Source organism: Chanos chanos, chromosome 7, assembly GCF_902362185.1.
Source record: "Chanos chanos chromosome 7, fChaCha1.1, whole genome shotgun sequence".
Taxonomy (NCBI): Eukaryota; Metazoa; Chordata; class Actinopteri; order Gonorynchiformes; family Chanidae; genus Chanos; species Chanos chanos.
Window position 1 is genome coordinate 30,610,490 of NC_044501.1, and position 21,907 is coordinate 30,632,396.

Sequence of the window (21,907 nt, forward strand, 5' to 3'; positions counted from 1 at the left end):
CGTGAGCCTTTATTATTGCACTGCAATTGCACAGATAGCAGGAGCAGTTGCTGTGGCAGCGCTCCAGTTTTGTAATGAAAATATTCATAGACACACTGCACTTTGACACACAGTAAGGCTATATCAGTGTGTCCCAATGCCTCTTTCATAAAAAGATTTAGAACTGCATGGTTTGTATGAGATTTGGCCTACTGAAAATTGAGTAGAGATCCTAAAATGGGTTTTATTCAGAATTGTCTGGTACTGTGATGTATGTTTCGTAAGTGACTATTGTGTTCATACACCCACAAACCTAGATTATAGGAGCATGCGTGTACTGATTATCGATTTAGCTGTACCATGAAGTGATTCATTGTCGATCATGTGGTTTCACACTAGCAACATATGAAGGTGGAATAGGGTGAGAGGAAGAATCCCATGGGAAACACTCGTTTATTACTTGGCTGTGGAAATCTGTCCCTGCTGGATGTTTTTTTCTCTTTCCCTGTGTCTCCTCTTCCTTGTTTTTCGCCTCCTCCAACAGGAGGAGGTGATAAATCATTAATATGTGTTTTCTGCCTGGATTTCTGCTGTTTTTGTGCAGACAAAATGATTTATTATAGAAACCATGCTGAGTGTATGAGCAAAAGGTCTCTCTCTCGCTCTCTCTCTCTTTCTCTCTATTGGACAAATACTTTCTCTTCTAAATTATAACTTGTAAAGGAATTTGTAATATAGAAGTTACTACAGATACACCTACAATTACAGTGTGCTGGCTTTGACTTTGATAAAAAAGCTTTTGAGACTCAGAGTCATGTAATTACCATAAATGAAACACCACAAATGATATGCACACACACACACGCACACACACACACACACACACACACACACACACACACACACACACACACACGTTAATCATTATATCATGCTTACTTGATTAAATATAAACTGAATAAACACAAATTTAGCCCAAGTGGTTTCAAACACAAATCTTCGAAACACAGACACACCAAACAAAACCCCTCCTCAGTTTGGATCGCACAATTATCTACCGACCGACTGACTGCTTTGGCACCCTGTCAGATTTTTTTGTCTTTCGTTCCTCGTCATATATATTTGCTGACAGTGGGAGCAGGTATAGAAAAGAAGTGGGCGTTAAAAAAGAAAAAAAAAAAAGGAACAGAATAAAAGAATCACAGGAAGCTTCTGTGTCGTGTGGCACTGAAGTGAGACGAGTAATAGCACTATCCAGCCATGCAACCAGACTACACCATTTGCCTTGTTCAGCGGGTGGAGGAGAGACAGAAGGCTTGGGATGAGGGATGAGGATGAAAGGTTGGGAGGTGCCTTTCATCTCTCGTCTCCCCCCTCTGCGTTTAGCGCACATGGCTGCCTCCTTTCTTCATGTAGAGGACAGTAACTGGTACAGTGCAGTAACTCCCTCCCTCCCCCATCCCAGAGTGTCTCTCTGAGAGACCCCCCCCACCCCACCCCCCCGTCACCCCCAACGGATGCGATTGGTCGCTTTGATGTGCTTTGCTGATGGTCGACGATTCCAAACCTGAAAGCGGCTAAAGGGAGACGATGTCTCGGCTGCCGCGAGAGGGTGGGGTTTGTACTTGTTTGCCCTGCCTCTCTGTATTCTTCTCTCTCTCTCTCTCTCTCGCTCTCTCTCTCTCCTGGCTTACCTCTGTTGATGCGAGCTAGATCCATGCCCCTCCCATCCCTTCTCTCTCTCTCTCTCACTCACACTCACACATACACTCTATCACATACCTTAGATGCCGTTTGTTCACACAGAGAGGACAGAAGCTGTGGACCAGATAGCCTGTTCCGAGGGATGCTGTGGAAAGAATAGAGCTGTTCTCTTCCTCCTCTCTCTCTCTCTGTTTCACGCCTCCTCTCCATTGGCCTCTCCTCCTCTGCACTTTTACGCAGAGCTGTGGGAGAGGACTGGCTCACGTCTGCCCTTGACAGAAAGTCGCCTGTTGGGAGTCTATTCTGTTTTAAACCTCCTCCCCCCGTTTGCGGGCGGTTCTTCCGGGTTCTTTCTTTTTACCTGTTCTTAAGAGGGCAAGACAAACGCAGGCGAAATGGCACACGCCGCGGCCCACATCAAAAAGGCCAGGGTGGAGATGGAGCAGGCCACTGACATGAAGGCGTTGGAGAAAGCCCGGGAGAGAAGGAGGCGCTCTCGTGAGAGAGCCGAGCGAAGGAGGAAGGTATGAGGCTGTCACTCCTTCACATCCCACCTCCACCTTCACCTTCACCTTCACCTCCACCTCCACCTCCACCTCCACCTCCACCTCCTCAAGACCTCCATCCTCTCACCACCACCTTCTCCGGTCAGACCGACCATCATCACTTTAAAAGTGCCCTAAACAGCCCTTCTTTCAGCTACTGAACTCTTCGGGCGTTCATTTAGTTCCCCTCGTCACGTCTTGAGAGAGAGGCTGCCTTCAGAGGGAACCTTGTTTGTCCCAACACTTCATTTGATGAGTACTCAAAGGTACCAAGTTTAAAAAAAAAAAAAAAACTTGTGTCTTGGCACCGTGTCTTGTCCAAAAGTGCATTGCAGCTGCCGGCACTGCGTTGCCAGGATACAGCGGCTGTCTCCTCTCGTCTCTCCCCACCGTGGGTTCTGTGCAGTATGCCTTCAGTGTACAGGCTGCGTCTCAGCTACCTCCCGCCATGTATTATTCTGTGTGCGAAGCCTTTTATCGGCTCGAAAGGCTAGAAAGTGCTTCCTCTCTCTCTCTCTCTCTCTTTGTGCATCATTGCAATCTCTCTTTATATCTAGAGATCTTCTACAGTGGTTCAATTCTCTGCACATTTCTCCATCCAACTTTGATAAACTTGAACCTATTAATATTCACTGTCCAGAACTGTATAAGATATTCCATTAAGGGTTGTGTATGGGAGTGTGTGTGTGTGTGTGTCTACAAAAGCAGTGTGTTTGTGCAAGTATCCACATTGGTGCCTTGATGTGCGTTCTGACGTCTTTAAGTACCACGTGAGAAACAAAGAGATGTCAAAGCAATAAATATCATCCATCCACAAGTACAACTGCTGTTCTCGCGCTGAAGCTTTACGGGATGCGGCACTCGCCCGGAGCCTCGCGAACTGTACGTGTTCAGCTCGTGTTCGCACCCAGATGTCCGCCGCTGAAGTATTTCCATTCTCTGTCCTATGAGCGTATATTTTTAGGACGTGCTTATAATTGCTAAGTAGTGTGGGTAGTTTTCCCATCTGCCATGCAGATCTCGACCGATAACAGCAACCTCAGACCGAAACATTCAAAACAAACACCCATTTCAAATGCCAGTATCTGTATTTTTACGTTGTAAATGTCAACGAAATGATCTGAGTGACCTTTAAGACATCTCGTCACTCTGTTCGGCCCTTGTAGTTATTGCTGTGATAATTGTTTTTAGAGTACAATCTCAGACGGTCATTGGAAATAGAGTTGTTAAAATGATTTACTGATTCAATCTGGGAGAGCGCCAGTCAAATAAGAGGCTGTTTACCTTGCTGTTCCCCTTTTTTTATCAGTGTCAACAATCGATTATGCTACATTAATTTTACCAGTCATCATCTCCGTTCATGTGTAAACACCACTGCATACATTTTAATCAAAGAAAAAGCCCATCTTTGAATCACTCTGTGCAACTCTCAAATGGTTATAACATTAAATGAGATGTTTGAATGTTTAATATTATATAGAATATTAAACATATAAACAGTTTTAATAAAATGTTTTGTATAATAGTGTAACTTCATTACTAAAGTCAAGATTACATCCTTGGAGGTCCTCACACATGTTACCATGACGTTTTACTTAGACCACGCCCCCACTTGTGTCCTCTCATTTCAAGTTATTTGTGAAAGCTTACTGTTATGTGTCACTCATATAGTAGGGACGATGTTATAATGGGCTAAGAATGCCCCCCCCCCCATTCCCCCACCCCTGGCCAAGGGGGATGTCGCCCGCACCGTCATTGTTGTGATACAGTACGTTAGAACAGGACATACCAAATAAGTAAAGGCACAGCGTTGGTTATGTAAGGTTATAGTTGTGTTACTTTTGAAAAACCAGCGAGTTTGCGTAGGATTTTGCTTAGTAGTCTTAAACTGTGGGCAATATTGCATTAATATGTTAAAGTGGTCCAGTGGCAATTGCAGGCAATTTTTTTTTTTTTTTTTTAGGAGTGAAAGGACACAGGAAAGAGTACAGCAGATCCCCCCACCCTCCACCCCCCTCGCTCTACCTCACACCCTTTGTACTAGCTAAAGGAAACGCGTGCCGAATAAAGCCATCAGCGTGAGAGGATTTTAATTTATACAGAGAGGTCTCACATCCTGTGGATATCCCCTCCACCGACCTCCAGTGTGCTAATGCAGAGCAGTCAGATCTCGGTTGGGGGGGTGGGGGAGGATTTGATCGTACGCTGTTGCATCATTGCGGACTTGACGGCAACCCCCTGCCTGTGACTAAAAAAAAAAAAAAAACAGGATAAAAAACAAAACTATCTGTGTGTATGCCATCTGGGCATTTTGGCTCTGGCCTGGAGCCCTTGACTACACGGGTACTGCTGCTGCTCTTTTAGGGCTGTAAAAATACTTATAGAAGGAAGTGACTGGAGATGGGGTGTTGACTGAATAAATCACGACTTGATTTGTGGTGTACATTGCTGACAAATGTGCAGGGACAGCGTAACCGCGTCCTGAAGTTCCTTGTTTCATTCCAGCTACACGTTACCAATCACCGATCAACAAATGTGACATAAAATGACATTGAATCATTGGTCAATAAGATTTGAAGAGAAATATCAAATGTTATTCTCTGCAGATGTTGCACAGTGAGCACTTTCAGTCATTTGAACCGTTTGATGGTCTTTTCCACTAACATGATTGATTCAAATGCACTCATTTTCATGTACGGCTTGTGGGAGGAGATAAAAAGCGAATGTGCCCCTTAAAAAAAAAAAAGTTCTTACAAATTTATGTCTCTGTCCCTCTCCCCTGGATTAAAGACTGTGAGTCAGGCATGTAATGCAAAAAGCAAGGAGAGTTTTTTTTTTCTTCCAAAGTCAGAGTTCCTCACATCTTCACATTCTTCTCTCACTGCACCCATCACCCAGTTGTGAGGAACAACACACAAGACCTGACACTACACTGCTATTACTTTTCACTTAAGTTCCCTTAATTTGTGTCGTAAACTGTTCTTGGAGAAATACTGTGTCAAAGAACTATGTTTGTTAATGACTTTCACTCTCCTCTGTAAATTGACAAAGAAAAATGCATTCTCTCCTCGTGGTGGAACATGCTTTAAGGTTGAGTTTCCGATTCTCTCCCGGTATTCGCTGCAGTCGCTGTCTCCTCGTCCTTTCTTGTGTGTCGCGTTTGTTTTGAATTAAAGCAGATTCACTCTTTGGTCCTTCTGCTCTGCAGGACCCTGGTGTCAAGGTTCGAGTTTTCGTGTGATAAAATACATTATTGTCTACAGCACATTTCATAACACGCCGACTCCCAAAACACACAACTTCACAAGCTCTTCTTTCAGCCAAGCTGTTTCCTTGACAACGACTGGGATTAATTTGCTGTAAATTTGTTTCCATATCATTCAATATCTGACTTTTTTTTTTTTACAAACCATTTGTGAGTGGTTGACTTGTGAGTGGTAATTTTATTACATAACCAACTCATTTGTTAAGATTTGAAAGAATAACGATGTGACCAATATTGAATATGGAATTTCTGGTCAGTATTTCAGAGTGAAATTTTAGAGGAATATTGGTATAACTGATATTTTATCAACATTTCACAAATATATTGCATAAATCATGTCGAAAAAGATCATTAACCGAATGTAATTTACTAAACAGCCACATTTGTGCACTCTGGTGATCCATAATAGGACAATTTGTTCTCAGGGTTTTGTTAATCAAGAGCGTTAGGTAATGCCCGTGTTTTAATGCCACACTGGGTATCTTGAAAAAAATTCACACCAAAACAGTTTTAATCCAATTTCATAATGTACACAGACTAGGGGTTGCCCGAGTGCATAATGTTACAACTCGAGTACTCGTTTCCTGAAAAACTCGAGTACTCGGTGCAACTATGCAGTTGGTCCTAGCGCATAGGGCAAAGCATAACATTAACGGTATGATATGAAGATAACACTTGGTCTTAACCGACTTAAAAATGAAATGAGTCACATTTGCTTGCATCTGTCTTTTAACATCATTAATTTGTCTAGCAGCGTTAGTAGCATAGTGTATTATATGACAAACTCGACGTTAGAGCCATCCTTGAGAAATCCGTCCACAACTCACAAATGTACGTTTGTTTCATCACAACGACAGCTGGGAAAGAAAATTTGCCCAGTGAAATACAACAACAGAACAAACAAACAATTGATTCACCCTTTTATACTGTCGCCTTCCTTCCTCTTGCTTACCAAGGGCTCTATCTGGAAACTGAGTGCGCATGAGATCTAGCATCATGCGATTAGCAACGATAATGTAGAAACTCGAGAATTGATGTAACCGCCCCAGTACTCGAATGGTTGAGTACTCTGTGCAGCCCCTAACACAGACAAAGATCTCTGTGGCTTTTAGCCATTTTGCCTTCATATATATCACGTACCTGCATTGAAATTTTCATTTAGTTCGCTATCCATTTGGGAGTCATTAGCCCCAAAGGACTTTATTAAATGTTTGCTGTTCGCTTTGCTTTTCAATGCCATTATTTCATTTTTCAGTAGCACTGTTTCGAGTAGCTGTGAGTCATGGTGTTTCTCTCTGTGAGCCACATACAAACCCAGCTTTTGTTGAGCTGTTCTCTAAGACATTACTGCATATGGAACTGTTTTAATGCTTCACCGAGGTTTAGCACAAACAGAGATGGCAAGTGACTGTGGAAACAGCGCAGAGCACTGACTTCAAAGACTCCACGTTTTCTTTTCCTTCCCTGCACTAAACATGCCTAATTCATTTAATCAAGAGCCTTATTGGTTTACAAGTAGAATCAGGTGGGTTAGTGCTGAGAAACATGGGTTTGGAGTGTTTGTGGTTTTAATTTTCTCTCAGAGATAAAACTGTAAGAGGTAAAGACATCATGAGCTATTTGGGGGAGAGGAAAAAAAAAGTGTGTTTTTTCGAGTTCAAAGTAATCTGAAATTTCCTGTTGCAAATTTATTACTGAATTTCCAAGAAGACACTGCTGGTTAACAATGCATATCCCTGCTTACAACTGAGTTAGACAGGGGAAAAAAACCCCAAAAAACAAAAACATGTCCTCATATTATGTGCCTGACTGATCCAAATCCATCATCGTTAGGCACGCATTCTCAAAATAATCATACTCTGTAAGAATTTTACGTTTTAAAAATATGAATTGCAGTTTGAGTCCATTTATTCTTGCTTTTTTTTTAAAAGTAATTAAGGATTCGTTACAAAGTGATGGAGGGGTGGGAGATAAGAGGGGAGAACGGCGGGAAAGCCACTGATACGTCTGATGGGCGTGAATTGAATATCCGCAGGTGATGAATCTCAGATGTCGAATTCTCATTCAGAAATGTGTGATATTACTGTTACACCTTGTGTGTCTGTTTTTTTTTTTTTTAATGTATTGGTGTGAGTTGTGTGTGTGTGTGTGTGTGTGTGTGTGTGTCGGTGTGTCGGTGTGTGAGAGAGAGGGAGAGAGAGAGAGTGTGTGTGTGTTTGTGTGTGCCTCTATATAGAGCAATGTAATTACATCCCTACAATGATGATGTGGCATTCTGTAAGGCCTTTTTTTCTGTCTAAAGACATATATTCACCTGTCTAACAAGAACATTTCCTTTCAACACGTATTCTTATCTAAAATGTTCAACAGAGAACTCTTAAAACATCTTCTTAAGTTTTAAGTTTCATTTTCCTGGGCAATTCTAAGAACTCGCTGCATTTTCTGCTCCTTGGAAACATTAACGTCAGCTCCAGTTTGCCCTGTATATACGTCTGACTGCTCTTTTCCTTTGTGAACTTTGCATACGTCACTAATGGCCCTTAATGAAACATGTATGCTGGGAGATTGGTCTTTGGTCTCTCTTCAGACACAGGAAGTGTAGGATCCTTCAGTAGAAAGACCATGATCCTATGTTTTTTTTTTTTTTTTCACTCGTACTTTATGTCTTAGGTAGAGCTGTATTTTTGGAACAGGCCAGACTCTTGGGAAGAGAAGGGCTTTCTGCATTTTACATGAGTGACTGCAGTGTCTCCACACAGATACACACACACACACACACACACACACACTTCAAATGCACAGCATTTAAACATTTAAATCCTCAAATGGTGAAAGCTTGATAAATGCTTTATGCCATTATAATTATGGAAATAGGTGCATATGCCAGGGTTATTTTCAGTCTCTCGTTTAACTCTCACACGCTATGACAACCTTTTTTTTTTTTTAAGCAGAACTAGACTCTGTTAATTATGTTTTTGTGTATGTGTTCTGTATTTATGTTTTTCATGTGCACAGGCACGCACATGGCTGTTTGTGTATATGTATGTTTGGAGGTCAACCAGCGACGAGATATTACTGTAATATCCAGACAAGCCTCAAAAGTACAACATCTGGTGTAGTGTGAGTGTTCAGTGGGCAGGCTGTGCATGAGTAGGGGGTGGGTCAGGAGCAGGCAAGGCAGGCTTTGGGTGCGTGATTTTAGTCGCTAAACCAAATCGACCATAAATCCTCAACATCTGGCGTCACTGGCTAGGCTAGCCATCTGACAATCTGGTTGTCCTGGTAACAGGGAAATAACATCCTCTGTCCAATGATGCCTCTGCATTGCTGTTTTGGTTTTATCTTTGTAGACCACGATAATTGACTTTTTTTTTTTTTTTTTTTTTGCTGGGATAAAATTCTGAACTGAAAACCTTGACAATGGTCTGACCAATTGTATATACAAATGACAGTTTTAAATTTAACACAAATCCCCCCACAAATCCTCCACTCAGAAATTTAAACGTTAAAATAAATGGTTCTACCTACTGAAATAGCTTTCTTTCTTGGTTTTAAATTGTGTCTTTATGTTTTTGTTTTATATATTTTGCAGCTAAATGTACGCTCTTTTGCTTGCTTGCTTTTTCTCGGAGCTGTATCTGCAACCTGTCAGTAGTGGAGATTGAACGCTCAAGACGAACAAATTCACTCGCCACATAATCGTGTCCGTTTGTGTTGCCATGACAACTTTGTCTCTGACTTAAGTCCTGTTCGCTCCACTTGCTCTGACAAACAGTTGAATCGAACAATCTGGTGAACAGGTGTGTCATACAGTTGTTTTGCGCAATTTAAAAGCAAAGGCAAGTCAGTGACGTAAAACTTTTATGTCTGTTTTCTACATTTGCATGAGCTGCATATTCATGGGAGTAGTTCCGGAGGCAACAGCTGGGGACGTGTCTCCCACACATTCTTGAAAGTGCGATTCTGTCCTTACCGCTGTCATGTTTAATTAGCCACTCTGCCTCAGATATGGGATCAAACACCACACATGTGTCTAGGACCATGTGGAGTGCCACTGTAGGCTTGTTCTGCTCCAGTCAGAAGAGCAGAGATTGTCAAGTCTTCTCATGTTAACTTACTTGTGTACTCTACACAACATGAAAGCTTGTACAGACCTTCACATGGCTAGCAGTGCGCATCCTGTGGCTACTGTTAACTCCTTGCGTGTGTTTATTTAGCAACATCACAGTGTTCAGATCTAATCTTGACTGTGTTTCTCTGACTCGGCAGTAAAAAGAAAAGAAAAGAAAAAGAAAACTAGTCACACTTAACAAGGTGCGAGCGAATATGACTCAAGGAGTGATTTTGTCATCACTGCTATAATTCATCATATCCTTGTTGTGAAAGCATCTCACATACATTTTTGCGTTATCTCAGTAATATCTCCTTGTGTAGTGTTTTAAATTTTGTGAGGGTACCTGGTAATATTGCATAATTCAAGGTACCTTCACAAAAGCTTATGATATTATGATATTATGCCATCTGAATATTTTTTATAGTGTTTTTCCTGTAGCTCAATCAGAAGTCTGGTATATTTTAAAATCAGATTAAGTATATCTGGGGCTATGCTCACAATCTATGTACCCTCTTATAGACTGTTCGACTGAATAATTTAAATTTGTTACTTATCTGTCTCTCTGCTTGTCTGTAAAGGAGAAGACACTGTCTTCAACACTTTTTTTCTTGCCTTTCTCAGCATGTGTCTGTCAAACACAAATTAATAGAGTGATAAAACTCCTGGGCCAAAGAGCATTAGCAGGTTCGGTACCTTTCCTCCTGCCAAGCTTTGCACGAAGTCTCCAAGTCACTCAAGTGCCACAGTCTTGAAACGAGATATGCTTGTTGGTCAGATGAACCCACCGATGGCTTCTAGAGAGCGAACAGAATGATTTCCACGTTGTAATTAATCATTTAAAACTTTGACTAGTTCGCACATAAACTTTATTTCACGCCCCTGCAGTCGTTATGAATGTTTTATGTGTTTACTCAGTGCATTACTCATTGTACTGATCGTTCCAGTCAATATATTGATCTGTTCTTTCACAACAGGAGTGAGCATCTCCTCACATTTGCCCCTCACCCCTTGTGTGGGCCATATGGTTTTACTACAGATTAGAGCCATTCCCATCCCCCCCCTACCCCAGCCAAGGATTATGCTCTGCAATTCAGCTATAGTGAAGAGAAATTAAAACGAAATCTTCTTTAGATGAAAGGCAGAAGTTGGCTGTACAGGGAGGAATGAACAGAGATTGGCAGCCGAGGGTTGAGCCAGCTAAATGTCACAGGTCCCCGCCCCCTCACGGACGGCCGGGGGGCGGAGACATGTAAACATTTGGTTGCTATGCTTCATGACATGGCTGCTCTCTGCTGACATGGTAACACGCTGTGTGTATATTAATTAGATGATTGGTGGAAAGTGGAGCATTTTCAAACGTTACAGAATTGCGAATGGAAATGTGCAAATGAACTGTGGAATATGTTTAATGAAACTAATTGGTAATTAGGCAGTTTGTTGAAATCTTTTTCCACCTTAACTGTCGGCAGTTGCATTCATTCTCCCCAGATACAGTGCTGTAACACTTCCCTACATACTTTATTTATCATAGAAAAAAGACATGCAAGGACATGGCTCCAAGCCATGCAATACCATAATGGAGTTTGAGTGAAAAAAAGAGATTTTCTTGCCGTCCTTACCTGCTCATACATTTCAGAGATGGTTCCTTGGCAAAGAGCCCAATTTTGTCTCTTCTCAAAGGTTCCTCAGTCCTTCAGTGATGATCTCAGTAGGCTGTAACAGTACAGTTCTTTTGAATGGGCTCAGTTTACGCTTCGCGCTAACGTATTCTAGTCAATGGGAAATATTTGGGGCGAAACAGTCAGGGCATTGTCAGAGGGGCTGCTAGGTCATGTGATTAACCTTTGAAAGGCCAGCAGGGAAAAAGGAGACCATTTACCTCTTTTTTGAACACATCTCTCTCTCCCTCTCTCTCTCTCTGTTACACACACACACACACACACACACACATCTCTACACAGGCCCATTATCTTACATCTGAGATTTAAAACACTCCTATGGGGTGATCTTAATGAATTTCATATGATTGACTACAAGAGGCTGATCAATACATTTAAAAGGCTCTGTCTGACCGCAATTTTGCTAACCAGGATCAATAAAGCTGGAATACAGGCCACAAAAGTTCAACATTGGATGATGTTCGAACAACATATTTATAAAATTCATCGAAACATGACATAACATTAAACATTACTAACACTCTAGACATTAATAACGATTAATGAGCGTTCCAGAACAGGATTCTGGAACACTGAACAGAATTAAAGCAGCATAGAACATTCATCTTTCCTCACAGCAGTTTCAAAATTGTTAAATTCTGGTTCCATAGATACTACAGTGCTGGCAGCTAATCAGTCAGATAACAGATAACCTCAGGTGACCTTGTTCAGCAATCTGGATTCTTCAAGATTAGCTGACATCTGAAGACATTCAGGCTACCTGACTCCCCTATGCATTTTTACAACTTGTGGAGTGAGTATCTCCCCCCGTGACTGGTTACTCTTGCAGACAGATGCCAGTGAGGTAGCATTTCAGAGCAATGGGCATTCAAAGAAGACTGTTGCCTGATCCCCCCCCCCCTCCCCCACTACCACCAACTCCAAAACTCAGCTCTCCTTGTTGGCCATGCCACCCTCCTAACATACCAACACAACACTGCATTCACATGCATAGCTGGGCTGGTGGGAGTAAAAATAGACCCAGCTCAAATTTAGCGTTGAGGGACAAGCGTTAGCACTTAGCCGCTAGCAGCGGCGGACGAGGGGTCTCTGTTTATGGAAGGACTGGGATGTCTGGCCAACTGACTGACTGACTGACATGCAGGGAGACAGAGAAGTCTGTGTCATTTTGAACGGTGGTCTCTTCTAGGGCTGTTTGAATGAGGGTCTGAGGGAAAAAACATTGGATTGTTCTAGGCGGATTCAGCCCATCCCGTTAATTTATTTACTCTTAATGACGTGAAGCTTGGTGTGCTGGGTCATTAGCGGTCGCCATGGGCAATGCAGCGATGCGTAAGGCCCGCCACGCTGATAGAGCTTTGAAAGGCAAAGGCAAAGGCGACCAGCCCGAACTGGATGCTCCCGCGGACTACTGCGGTCCTGACCCGAGCTCGGACTCTGAAAGTCTGGTAAGACTGCATAGCATAGTATATCATTGCTGTTAGGTTTGGCTCTGATCCATTCAGCTGTTATTGGGACCTGACCAACGATGAATGTACTTGCTTATTGTGTATTGTGTGCAGAGTTGCTCTTTTGACCTTGTAACCTCCCACCAATCTCAGTGACATAGGTTTTTCAACATAGTTCAAAGACCTGCGTTGTGCATTTTTTTGCCGTTTTTACTCTATCCTGAAAAATACATTGCTCCAGCACTTCTGATGTTCAGCACATGAAGCCTCTTTGATGCTACTATCATATTTTTATGGCATTTTTATGTGAAAACTAAACCCCAGAGATTGTTTACACTACTGGACAGCTGACTAGAAGAAGAGTTATCGTCTTGCCAGATGGGACAGGTAGAATTTCCTCATTGAGAGCTGATCTGGAATCAGTGTATGCTTGCCTCTTTTAGTGGATGAAAGGTATGGAAGCTGTTTTGAGATCAGTATTTACAGCGTTTTTTGGAAAGATATTCCGAGCCTGCCCCAAGTATATTGCACCCTTGTGTGGGACATTTTGTATTCAACTAGATGCTTGGTCCAGTGTGTGCACCTCCTACTTTAGAGTCTGTAGAAGACCAGTACACAGTTATTCAAGTCTCTGTTCCTGCATTTTTTCTAGAAGTTGGACACAGGCTGCTTCGTCCTGCCATTGTTTGTTTGTGTATGTTTCACAAACTTTATTCCCATTTCAGTAATCAATCCGTATTTTCTCTACATGCTTAAACTTTGAGCTTTGTTCTGATACATTCTATCTGATTACACAAGATCAGTCTAAAGAAAGCTGTTCAGTGACCCAAGGAATTTTCAGACCAGCTTGCAGCCGAGTCACTAAATGATTACATCATCATTGATGTAACAACTTTAATTTTTATAACATGGCATAACATGGTAGATTAATGGGATGGAATCTGATTGGTTGTTGATGTTATAAGGACATATGATTGGCTTGATTTGTGGAGTAGCAGTGGTCAGTTAAAAAGAAAAAAAGCATGTTTTAGGGATGAGTGGAGAGAGTAATAGTCTGTATCTCTTGAGACTCAAGGAGGTTTTCTTTTTGCTTAACTGTAATATGGTTCTGGAACATTTTCAGTCCTTTCAGGACTGATGGACAATTCTGTAATGCAGCAAAAAGTAGGTGCTTAGTCACCAGTCCACCTTCACCCTCCGTTTCCCCACTGAGAGCTTGTACAGAACTTACTCCTTGGCCAGAGTTTAACACTATCGCCTGGATTTCTGGTTTTGAGCACTGCAGCAGAAGATAAAAAAAAAAAACAACAGGAAGAAGGCAAAAGAAACAAAGAAAAACAGGTTTGGAATAACTTCAAGGACTGAGTGGTCTGCAATGCACCAAAAAATGTGTTGAATGCCTTGAAAAACAGCTGTGTTGATGAGTCGTCTAAGTAGGACATCTCAGGCTGGTCTCAGACACAGGTGCTTCAAAAGGGTCAGGCCTGTGATTGGCCAGGTCTTTTGTGGAAGCATGATGACTCAGACGATACTTTGACCCCCTGTCTATGCCAGCTGGACGTCATTACTCAGCTGCTGTCGTAGAACACATCGCCTCACCACTATTTTCTGACTTCACACTATTTTCGAAAAAAGGAATTAGATAACACGTATAATCTGACTTCGTTATCAGTGGGGTGGGTAAAGGGAGACTGTGCTTCTTTTGTCTGTTATAATTAATAAAATTCAGATAAAGATGGTTTACGTGTAATTATGACCAGAAATTAATCTGATTTCTGGTGCCCCCACCAGGCCCCTTTTCTCTTATGTATCTTTTCATTACTCAAATGATACAACACTGCAGCCTGACACATGCTGTGTGACTCATATACTTTTATCTATCTCTATCCATAATTACATGCACGCTATTTAAAATATGCCAGAGTATGTGGACATGTGTCTCTGTGTATGTGTTATGTGACCAACATGAGGAATGTTCTAGAAATTCTAGGATATCATGAATTTTCCTTTCTTTTTTTTTTTTTTCTTCTTTACTCAAAATTGGTACTGTACAAGATGTTCTCTGGCTGTGTGTTTAGGGTGAACTGCTGCAGAGACTAGAGAAGACAAATAGCTCGCATCATTGGAAATCAAGAGTTCTTTTTTTTTTTTTGGCCTGACATGATAGGTAGCTTATTCTGGGATGGATGTCAAGACTGTGAAGGATGAATTCCACAACTGTTACTAAAGCACTCCTTGCTGAGGTCATAATTTGGAACTTGTCATTTAACAGCATCAGATCCGGCAGTGGTGTGATTTGGGGTAACCCCGGGTGCATGACAGACAAGCAAAAGTACTTTCAGAATGCATTATATTATTTGATGCTTGAGACAATGTCAGTTGCACTTTCTTCATGTAACATGGAGCTGTTGTTAATGATCTAATTGTAAAACAACAGCAGACAGTAGTGTCTGTCGCACTAGTGCGATTATGTAACGTGTTTCTTCCCTACCATGTCAAATTTACTCTCTGCATTATGTACCTATTTTTCCATAATATTTAAGGCCCAGGTCAACTCAAATTTTCTGATACAATTCCAAAAACATCCATGACACAGAATATGATGGGAATCAGTCAGGAAATCCCTTACCTGTTTTTTTTCCTACTTTTTATGAGCGCTTCCCAAACATAGGCAGAAAGCATCATGCATGAATGCCGTTTTTAAAGAATGCAAAACCAGGTCTCGCAATATTTCATTTTTAGTAAAACACAAAGCGAGGTAAACCTCATGGGAGAAGGACAGATAGGTCATATTGAGTGGTTTCAGTTAAAACACAGAGTTTCAACATTTTTATTTGTGTTGAACTGGTGCACCAGACAGTCGTTAAGGAAAAACAATGATATCTGTGTGTAAAGAAAAGCATTATGAGGCAAGGCTATGCACAAAGAGAGGATTAAAAATATCTGCTTTTTAATAACAAAGAAAAAAATCTTGTGAGTGGGCAGTGAGTGAAGTCTGCTAAGGCTATTGTAGTATAAAAATGGTATTCATAGTAAATGAAACAACGAATACAGCTGTAATATTTTCGATACACAACCAGAGCACTGAATAAAATACTTTTTGCTTTTGCTGTATCTCAAAGTGTGTGCACATCCAGAAATCAGGGCAGTATGCTGATTGGTCATTTTTAAAAAAAAAAAAAAAATTTGTGTCATCAGCAAACCGTTGTGCTGATCTTTGGTACTGTGCTATGAAAACATTTAAGTTGCAAGTGTTGATGCTACTGATAAAAAAAAAAAAAAAAAAAGCTAGCATGCAGGTCTGCAAGGTTATTTGAATTTTGGAGCAGAATTATGGGTTTTCAGTTTGAGTGGTACACCTGTGTGAGATCAGAGCGACAGAGAATTATCATATCCATGCTTGCTGATGATTAATTCGGGGTTATTTTGATTGAGGAGAGGGTTTTGAAGCTTTTGACCCTAAGTGGCGCACTGGTTCGCGGATCAGGGCGTTCAGGGATTTTCGGATTTCCATTTCTGAGTCGTTTGAATTCATAGACGGCGTTAGTGTAGTGTCTCGGTCAGGTTAAATGACAGGCGCTCAGTCCAATCAGAATACAGGTTTTTTTCTTTTTCTTTTTCATCAGATTATCTCTTATTTATGTCTCCTCACGATAAAGCAATGTGTCCTGGATGTTTCAAAGGGGGTTTCAGTGTCAAATGTACTCACATTAGCTGGTCCACGTGTGACGTCAGAAACCAAGTGTAGAGGGGGAGGGTGGGTAGAAAAACAGTTCCCCCCTGGTTGGCGCCTGTGTTTATCGAGGGGACATATAAACATTCAGGATGCGTGATGTTTCCCTGATACCTAAGAATAGACTCTGTTACTCTGTCTCTGCGGAGCGTGTTAGCGTTCCAGTCAGCAGGAGCACAGTTGCCTGGAGTAGCCCATGTTTATGAGTAAATCTGTGCTTCAGAATCAGCAGAACATGTTATGTGTAGTACAAAGTTCCTCAGTGCTACAAATGACAGCATTCAGACTAATGATCTAATATCAAATACACAAACACAGTACAGATAAAGCTTAGTCTACCCATGGATCCCACCCATTGGAATAAAGTAGGAGCGATCACGGTGTGAACATTCATCTATTTGGTTAATTTGTAATTTAAAAAAAATATTACCGTTACGTGTTGATAGGTGCCTCATGCATAAATATTTTTAAAAATTCAAGATTTTTTAAAATGTCTGGAAATACAACTCCAGCATTAAAACAGTGAAGTCCCCGTTGTTGATATAAGTTTCTTCTCTTAGGTTATACACAAGCCTGTCAAGCATAGACACCAGACTGAGAGAGTCGATAAAATGAGAGGTAATGTCTCTCAGTTCTTTTGCAGAAATCTTTTTTGCTGAAGGACAGGCCCGGTTGTCATATTTGAAGAAAGAAATGAGTTTTGCTTGTCTCCTTGGTTACCGGGCGGGGTGAAGATGTTTTTAACATCATTGGTTGTCATGACGTACTTGCATTATTCATAATCTCCTACACAGCCTGCTGATTAGAGCAGAGAAGCACTCTCTAAATGAATGTTTTATACCATACCAGAGGGAGCAAGGGCAGTCTGACTTCAACGCACAATGTTTTCTTTCTTTCTTTCTTTCTTTCTTTCTTTCTTTCAATGTTTTCTTTCTTTTTTATCTCTCTTTTCATTTCTGATATTCGTGCGGATGCTATGATGTATTTTCAGTGAGCCTGTGGTACCAAGTTTGAGTGGAAGTATGATTAGTTACTTAAAATAAAATAGTCTGGAGAGATTCTTGAATGCTTTTAATCCTACATAATTGGATTTAGGAAGATGGATGTGCAACGAGATCAACGTTATGCTTGCCGGTCCACTGATTTTCTCTTTGAGAGACAGTTTTTTAAACTCTCTCCTCTCGGTTCCCATCACTTTCAGATGCCCCCCCCCCCCCCCCCCTTTGCTCAGCAATGAGTCATAAGCAGTGTTTTGTATTTTGTTCATTCAGGTGTATTCTTTGTGTGGTTTTAAAATGTTTAACGTGTAGAGGTGGAGGGTTTCAGTTGGTGCTGGGACACAGCTTGCTGTGTCTATGGGAGATTCCTGGGGCAGCCTCAGTTCCTCATTACCCCATTTTTACAACTCAGTGCATATTTTACAACTCAGTGCGAAATAACATTAGATGCTTTGTTACTACGCGGTTTCAGATCTGTAGATTACATTGCTCTGTGGTTGCGAAAAGTATTTATGTAGGATTCATAAGAAGAATTTTTTTTTTTTTTTTTTTTGTGAAAAAGGACAATGAATTCTTTGTGAAATCTTTCAGCGCTTGGTTTAAAAGTCGTGTTGTTTCAGATGGTATGTCTCATTACAGCTGATGGTAAAAATACAGATCTGAAGTGGATCATTTAAGAATGTCAGACATAGACCAGAGATTATGGTCAGATGAATATTTGCTCGACTGTTTGTGTCATCTCACTGCTGCTATTGTGTATCTATAGACAATACGTGCTCTGTTTCCATCTGAGCATAATCCGATTTCATTTTCCTCAATGGGACGCTATGTCTTTTCATTAAAAACAATAATAAATGTTGAAATATGAGGCTTGTGGCTATTTGTAAAGGGGATGTCATTTTGATTACTGTGGAAAACCTTTAGTATCAACTAAATTATAACTAGACTTGATTGATCTAGTTTCTGTGTTAGATTCTTATATTGACATCTATTGTGTATTACGCCATTGTTGTGATATTGAAGCACTATATGGTCTCAGTTTGGTCCAAATTCAAGTTAGCAAGTATCTTCTTTCCCAATCAGTGGTTCTCTGATCAACACACAAGCATTCGTAATGTATCCTTCCATCCAGAACCTTCTCACATTTTTATCCTCAGTGTGTATATGCGATGGAAACTGGCGTAAAAGTCTTCCATCTGGTAAGAGACTTCATGTGCAGTACTGTGACTGTTTGCTGCAGTGTTGTCTCTCTGTTTCGCGGTGAGGTTAGCTCACCTGGGCGTTGTCCTTAAATCACCTTTGTGGATTGCTCTGGGTAGTTTTCCTCAGTGGAGGTGGGGCTGGCCCCCCTGTGTCGGGGAGTGACTCCTGGAGCAGCCCCACGCTCCCCCTCTAGAGGAGTCAAATCGAAAATAAATGCATCACCCTTAAACTCCAGGGACTGAAAAATCAGACTTTGTTCTGTTCATTTAAACAAACAACAGCTTTGTCGAAGTAAATTGCTTTCATACAAATAATTGGCACAAACACTTGAGTTTTTACACCTCTGTGCTACAGTGAAGTTTGTGCTATGTTATCTTATTGTTCTGTTGTATATGTAAATATAATGTATATTTTTCAGCTGTCAAATTATTGCCGAAGACAACATCACTTAGGATAAACAACATATCGCATTCATATGTTCAACGTTACACTTACACATGCTAATGTGAAGAAACACACATTTGCTATTTAATGAATGATAAAGCTTTATTCGTCACTTAGTGGTGAAACAAACAGACGCTTGGTTTATTCGATGCGTTAGTCCTTCATCAGATCCATCACAGAACGCTGACTCAGCACCTCGACTCAGTAAACAAGCTGTGCGTAACTTCTGGTACTCTGGGAGCCTCTGACTGGCTGTAGCTTTTCCCTCTCTCTGTCTCTTTCTCTCTCTCTCTCTTTATCTCTCTCTCTCTCTCTCTTATCCTTGTGCTACAGTTTGCTTGGTCAGGCTTGAATGATGCATTGCAGCTGTATGCGGCATTAGTATTCTTTCTTTCTTTCTTTCTTTCTTTTTTTCTATCTTTTTTTTTTTTTTTTTTTTAATTTGGTTGCCTTATGGTGTTTGAAATGAGACCGAAATTGACTTCATAGCTCTGATGTTCAGATATGGCAGATTTGTTTTTAAAATCACAATCTCCGTTTGATTGTGAAGCAGCCCTGCTTACAAAAAAACAATTCAGAGGAGAAATTTGCGAGTGGAAATAGAAGTCTAAAATCATATTACAACGACAGAGCTAGTATTTTGACAAAAGCAAATTTACTTTTACAGCTTCCGGTACTTTTCACTTTGACCTGAAATTCATCACTTGCGCTTTGTTGTGAACGCGTCCTGGTTTTATACTGAAGTGTAATAGCCTATAACTGTTTCTGTCTCCTCTTTTCTATTCCAGTCGGACAGTAACACCAGCTTCCTGCGAGCAGCAAGGGCAGGAAACATTGACAAGGTACTGGAGTACCTGAAAGGGGGCGTGGACATCAGTACATGTAACCAGGTAGGAGGGAAACACACACACACACACACACACAAACACACACAACAGGCAGCACTACATTACGCTCCTGTACAGAGAAAGAAAAGAAGTGCCCAGGTACAATTTGGTAGGACTTTTCACACTAGCTTACAGCTGTTTTATGCTGTATTTACAGTGCTTCAAGAAAGTAGGATAGGACACACAACCATACAAGACACATATTTTTTTAAAGAAACCTCTCGCTTATCAGGGCAGGCACCAGCTCATATTTCATCTCAGTAGTCATGAAAAAAAACAAGATTGTTTCAATATGCACTTCACATTTACTGTCTAAGAATCCTGTTTATTGATTCTGGTCCATAATTATGGCGATATGACTTGCCTCGATCCTATCTGGCTTCAGTTGTTTAACTGTGGTAAACGAACCTGTTTCACCTGCTCTACACATTAGTGATCCCCGGTTAAATATTTGTTTAGACAGTGTTTGATTCTACATTTCTGAGAAAAGACACGTTTAATAAATCGTTTCTGCTTGTCGCTGTGAATAGGTGTGCCCCCTTTTGAGGATAATAACATTCTCTGTCTTCCTGTCCATTTCACTCACTCTTTATTCGATAAATCCTTCTGCCCTTGAGGATCTTTGCGTGGTCATCATTCTGTGTCAGTCAATCTGAGGGGACGTTTGTGACCTTCTCAGCCAATAGGGAACAAGCTGTGAAGTGTCTGTCAGTTTCTTATGCAACCCGCTCCAGTCGATAACCTTGTTCTTAACCGTACTGGGAAAATGATACCATTCTTCTAAAGATAGATCTTTATCTTCAGAGATCTTGGTTTTTTTTTTATAGTGTTGATGCTACACAGTATCAGTGATTCAGCCTCTCGGAGTCATCAAAGCAATCTGCAATTAAATGCTTGGTTCTATTGCTTGGTATCTTGGTTTGGTCTACATTCAAAAAGGCAACCATTTAGAGAAGGATTTGATTGGTGTAAACTTTACCTAGGCAACAGTGGGCCTGACAGATGGTGTCCAATAGCAACGCAGTACTACAGCAAAGTGACAGTTTGGGCTAGCTTCCAGTTCTCAATGCATCTCAAGAGGTTTTCTTTTTTTCTATTTCTTCAGAAGGACAGCCATCCTTGGAAACAGGACCTCTTAACTTTCATTACTCATCCACCATTGAGCTTGACGTTTTAAGAGCTTATTGCCAATGACTGTCTTGCCATGGAAATTGATTACATTTCCAAAATAGAGGAGCTGTTTTACAGAAAAGGGGCATTTGACTGGGGGAAATGAGCTGTTGGTTGCCCAAACATCTGAACAATGTCACGAGTGCTCCTTCTTTTTTCTTGAAAGCACTTATGACTGGGGTGAACTGTTGTCATAGCAACTGGAATGTCAGCACGAACACCTTCCCAGCCCCATGCCGAAGCCGAGGGAGAAAAGGCGGAACGGTGTGTGTGTGTGTGTGTCTGACTCTGCAAAAGCTGTCAGTTACAAATATCGACAAAGGTCTAATCTTTAAATCCATATTTCAAGATTGATTACTCTTAGCATTGTTTGCAACTCAGTCCTGGTTAACCGGTCTGGTTACCCCTGTTTCAGGAATGAGACTTCAGTTTTCAGTCATCTATACCAACTCAAGCCTACTAATTTATACAAGCAACTTTGGATTAATTCTCAGGCACACAATTTTTGGCTCTCTTTGGCCGCCTGCCTCCTTTAACTGCTATGTTTGCAGTTCCAAAGCATAGGCCACTCCTAGGTTTTCGAGAGCCTCTTGTAAAGTAGAGCGTAAATACGCTCTGTGGTAACATAATGTTTATAAAGTCTAATGAGTCGTTGTTGAGAGTAACATTGCTCCTCCTGTTTCATTTTGACACCGCGCCTCTCTCCCTTTTGCCAAATCCATGCTGTAGGTTTTAGAT

General features: G+C 41.1%; 1 protein-coding gene across 1 annotated transcript in view; it reads left to right on the top strand.

The window, feature by feature from the left end:
• The first annotated feature begins 2,078 nt into the window (after nt 1-2,078).
• Nucleotides 2,079-21,907, top strand: part of ank2b (ankyrin 2b, neuronal) — an 82,491-nt gene continuing 62,662 nt past the window's right edge. Inside the window, exons 1-2 of the mRNA XM_030780510.1 lie at nt 2,079-2,207; nt 19,901-20,002. Of these exons, the coding sequence (XP_030636370.1) occupies nt 2,079-2,207; nt 19,901-20,002 (231 nt within the window). The remainder of the gene's footprint in view (nt 2,208-19,900; nt 20,003-21,907) is intronic.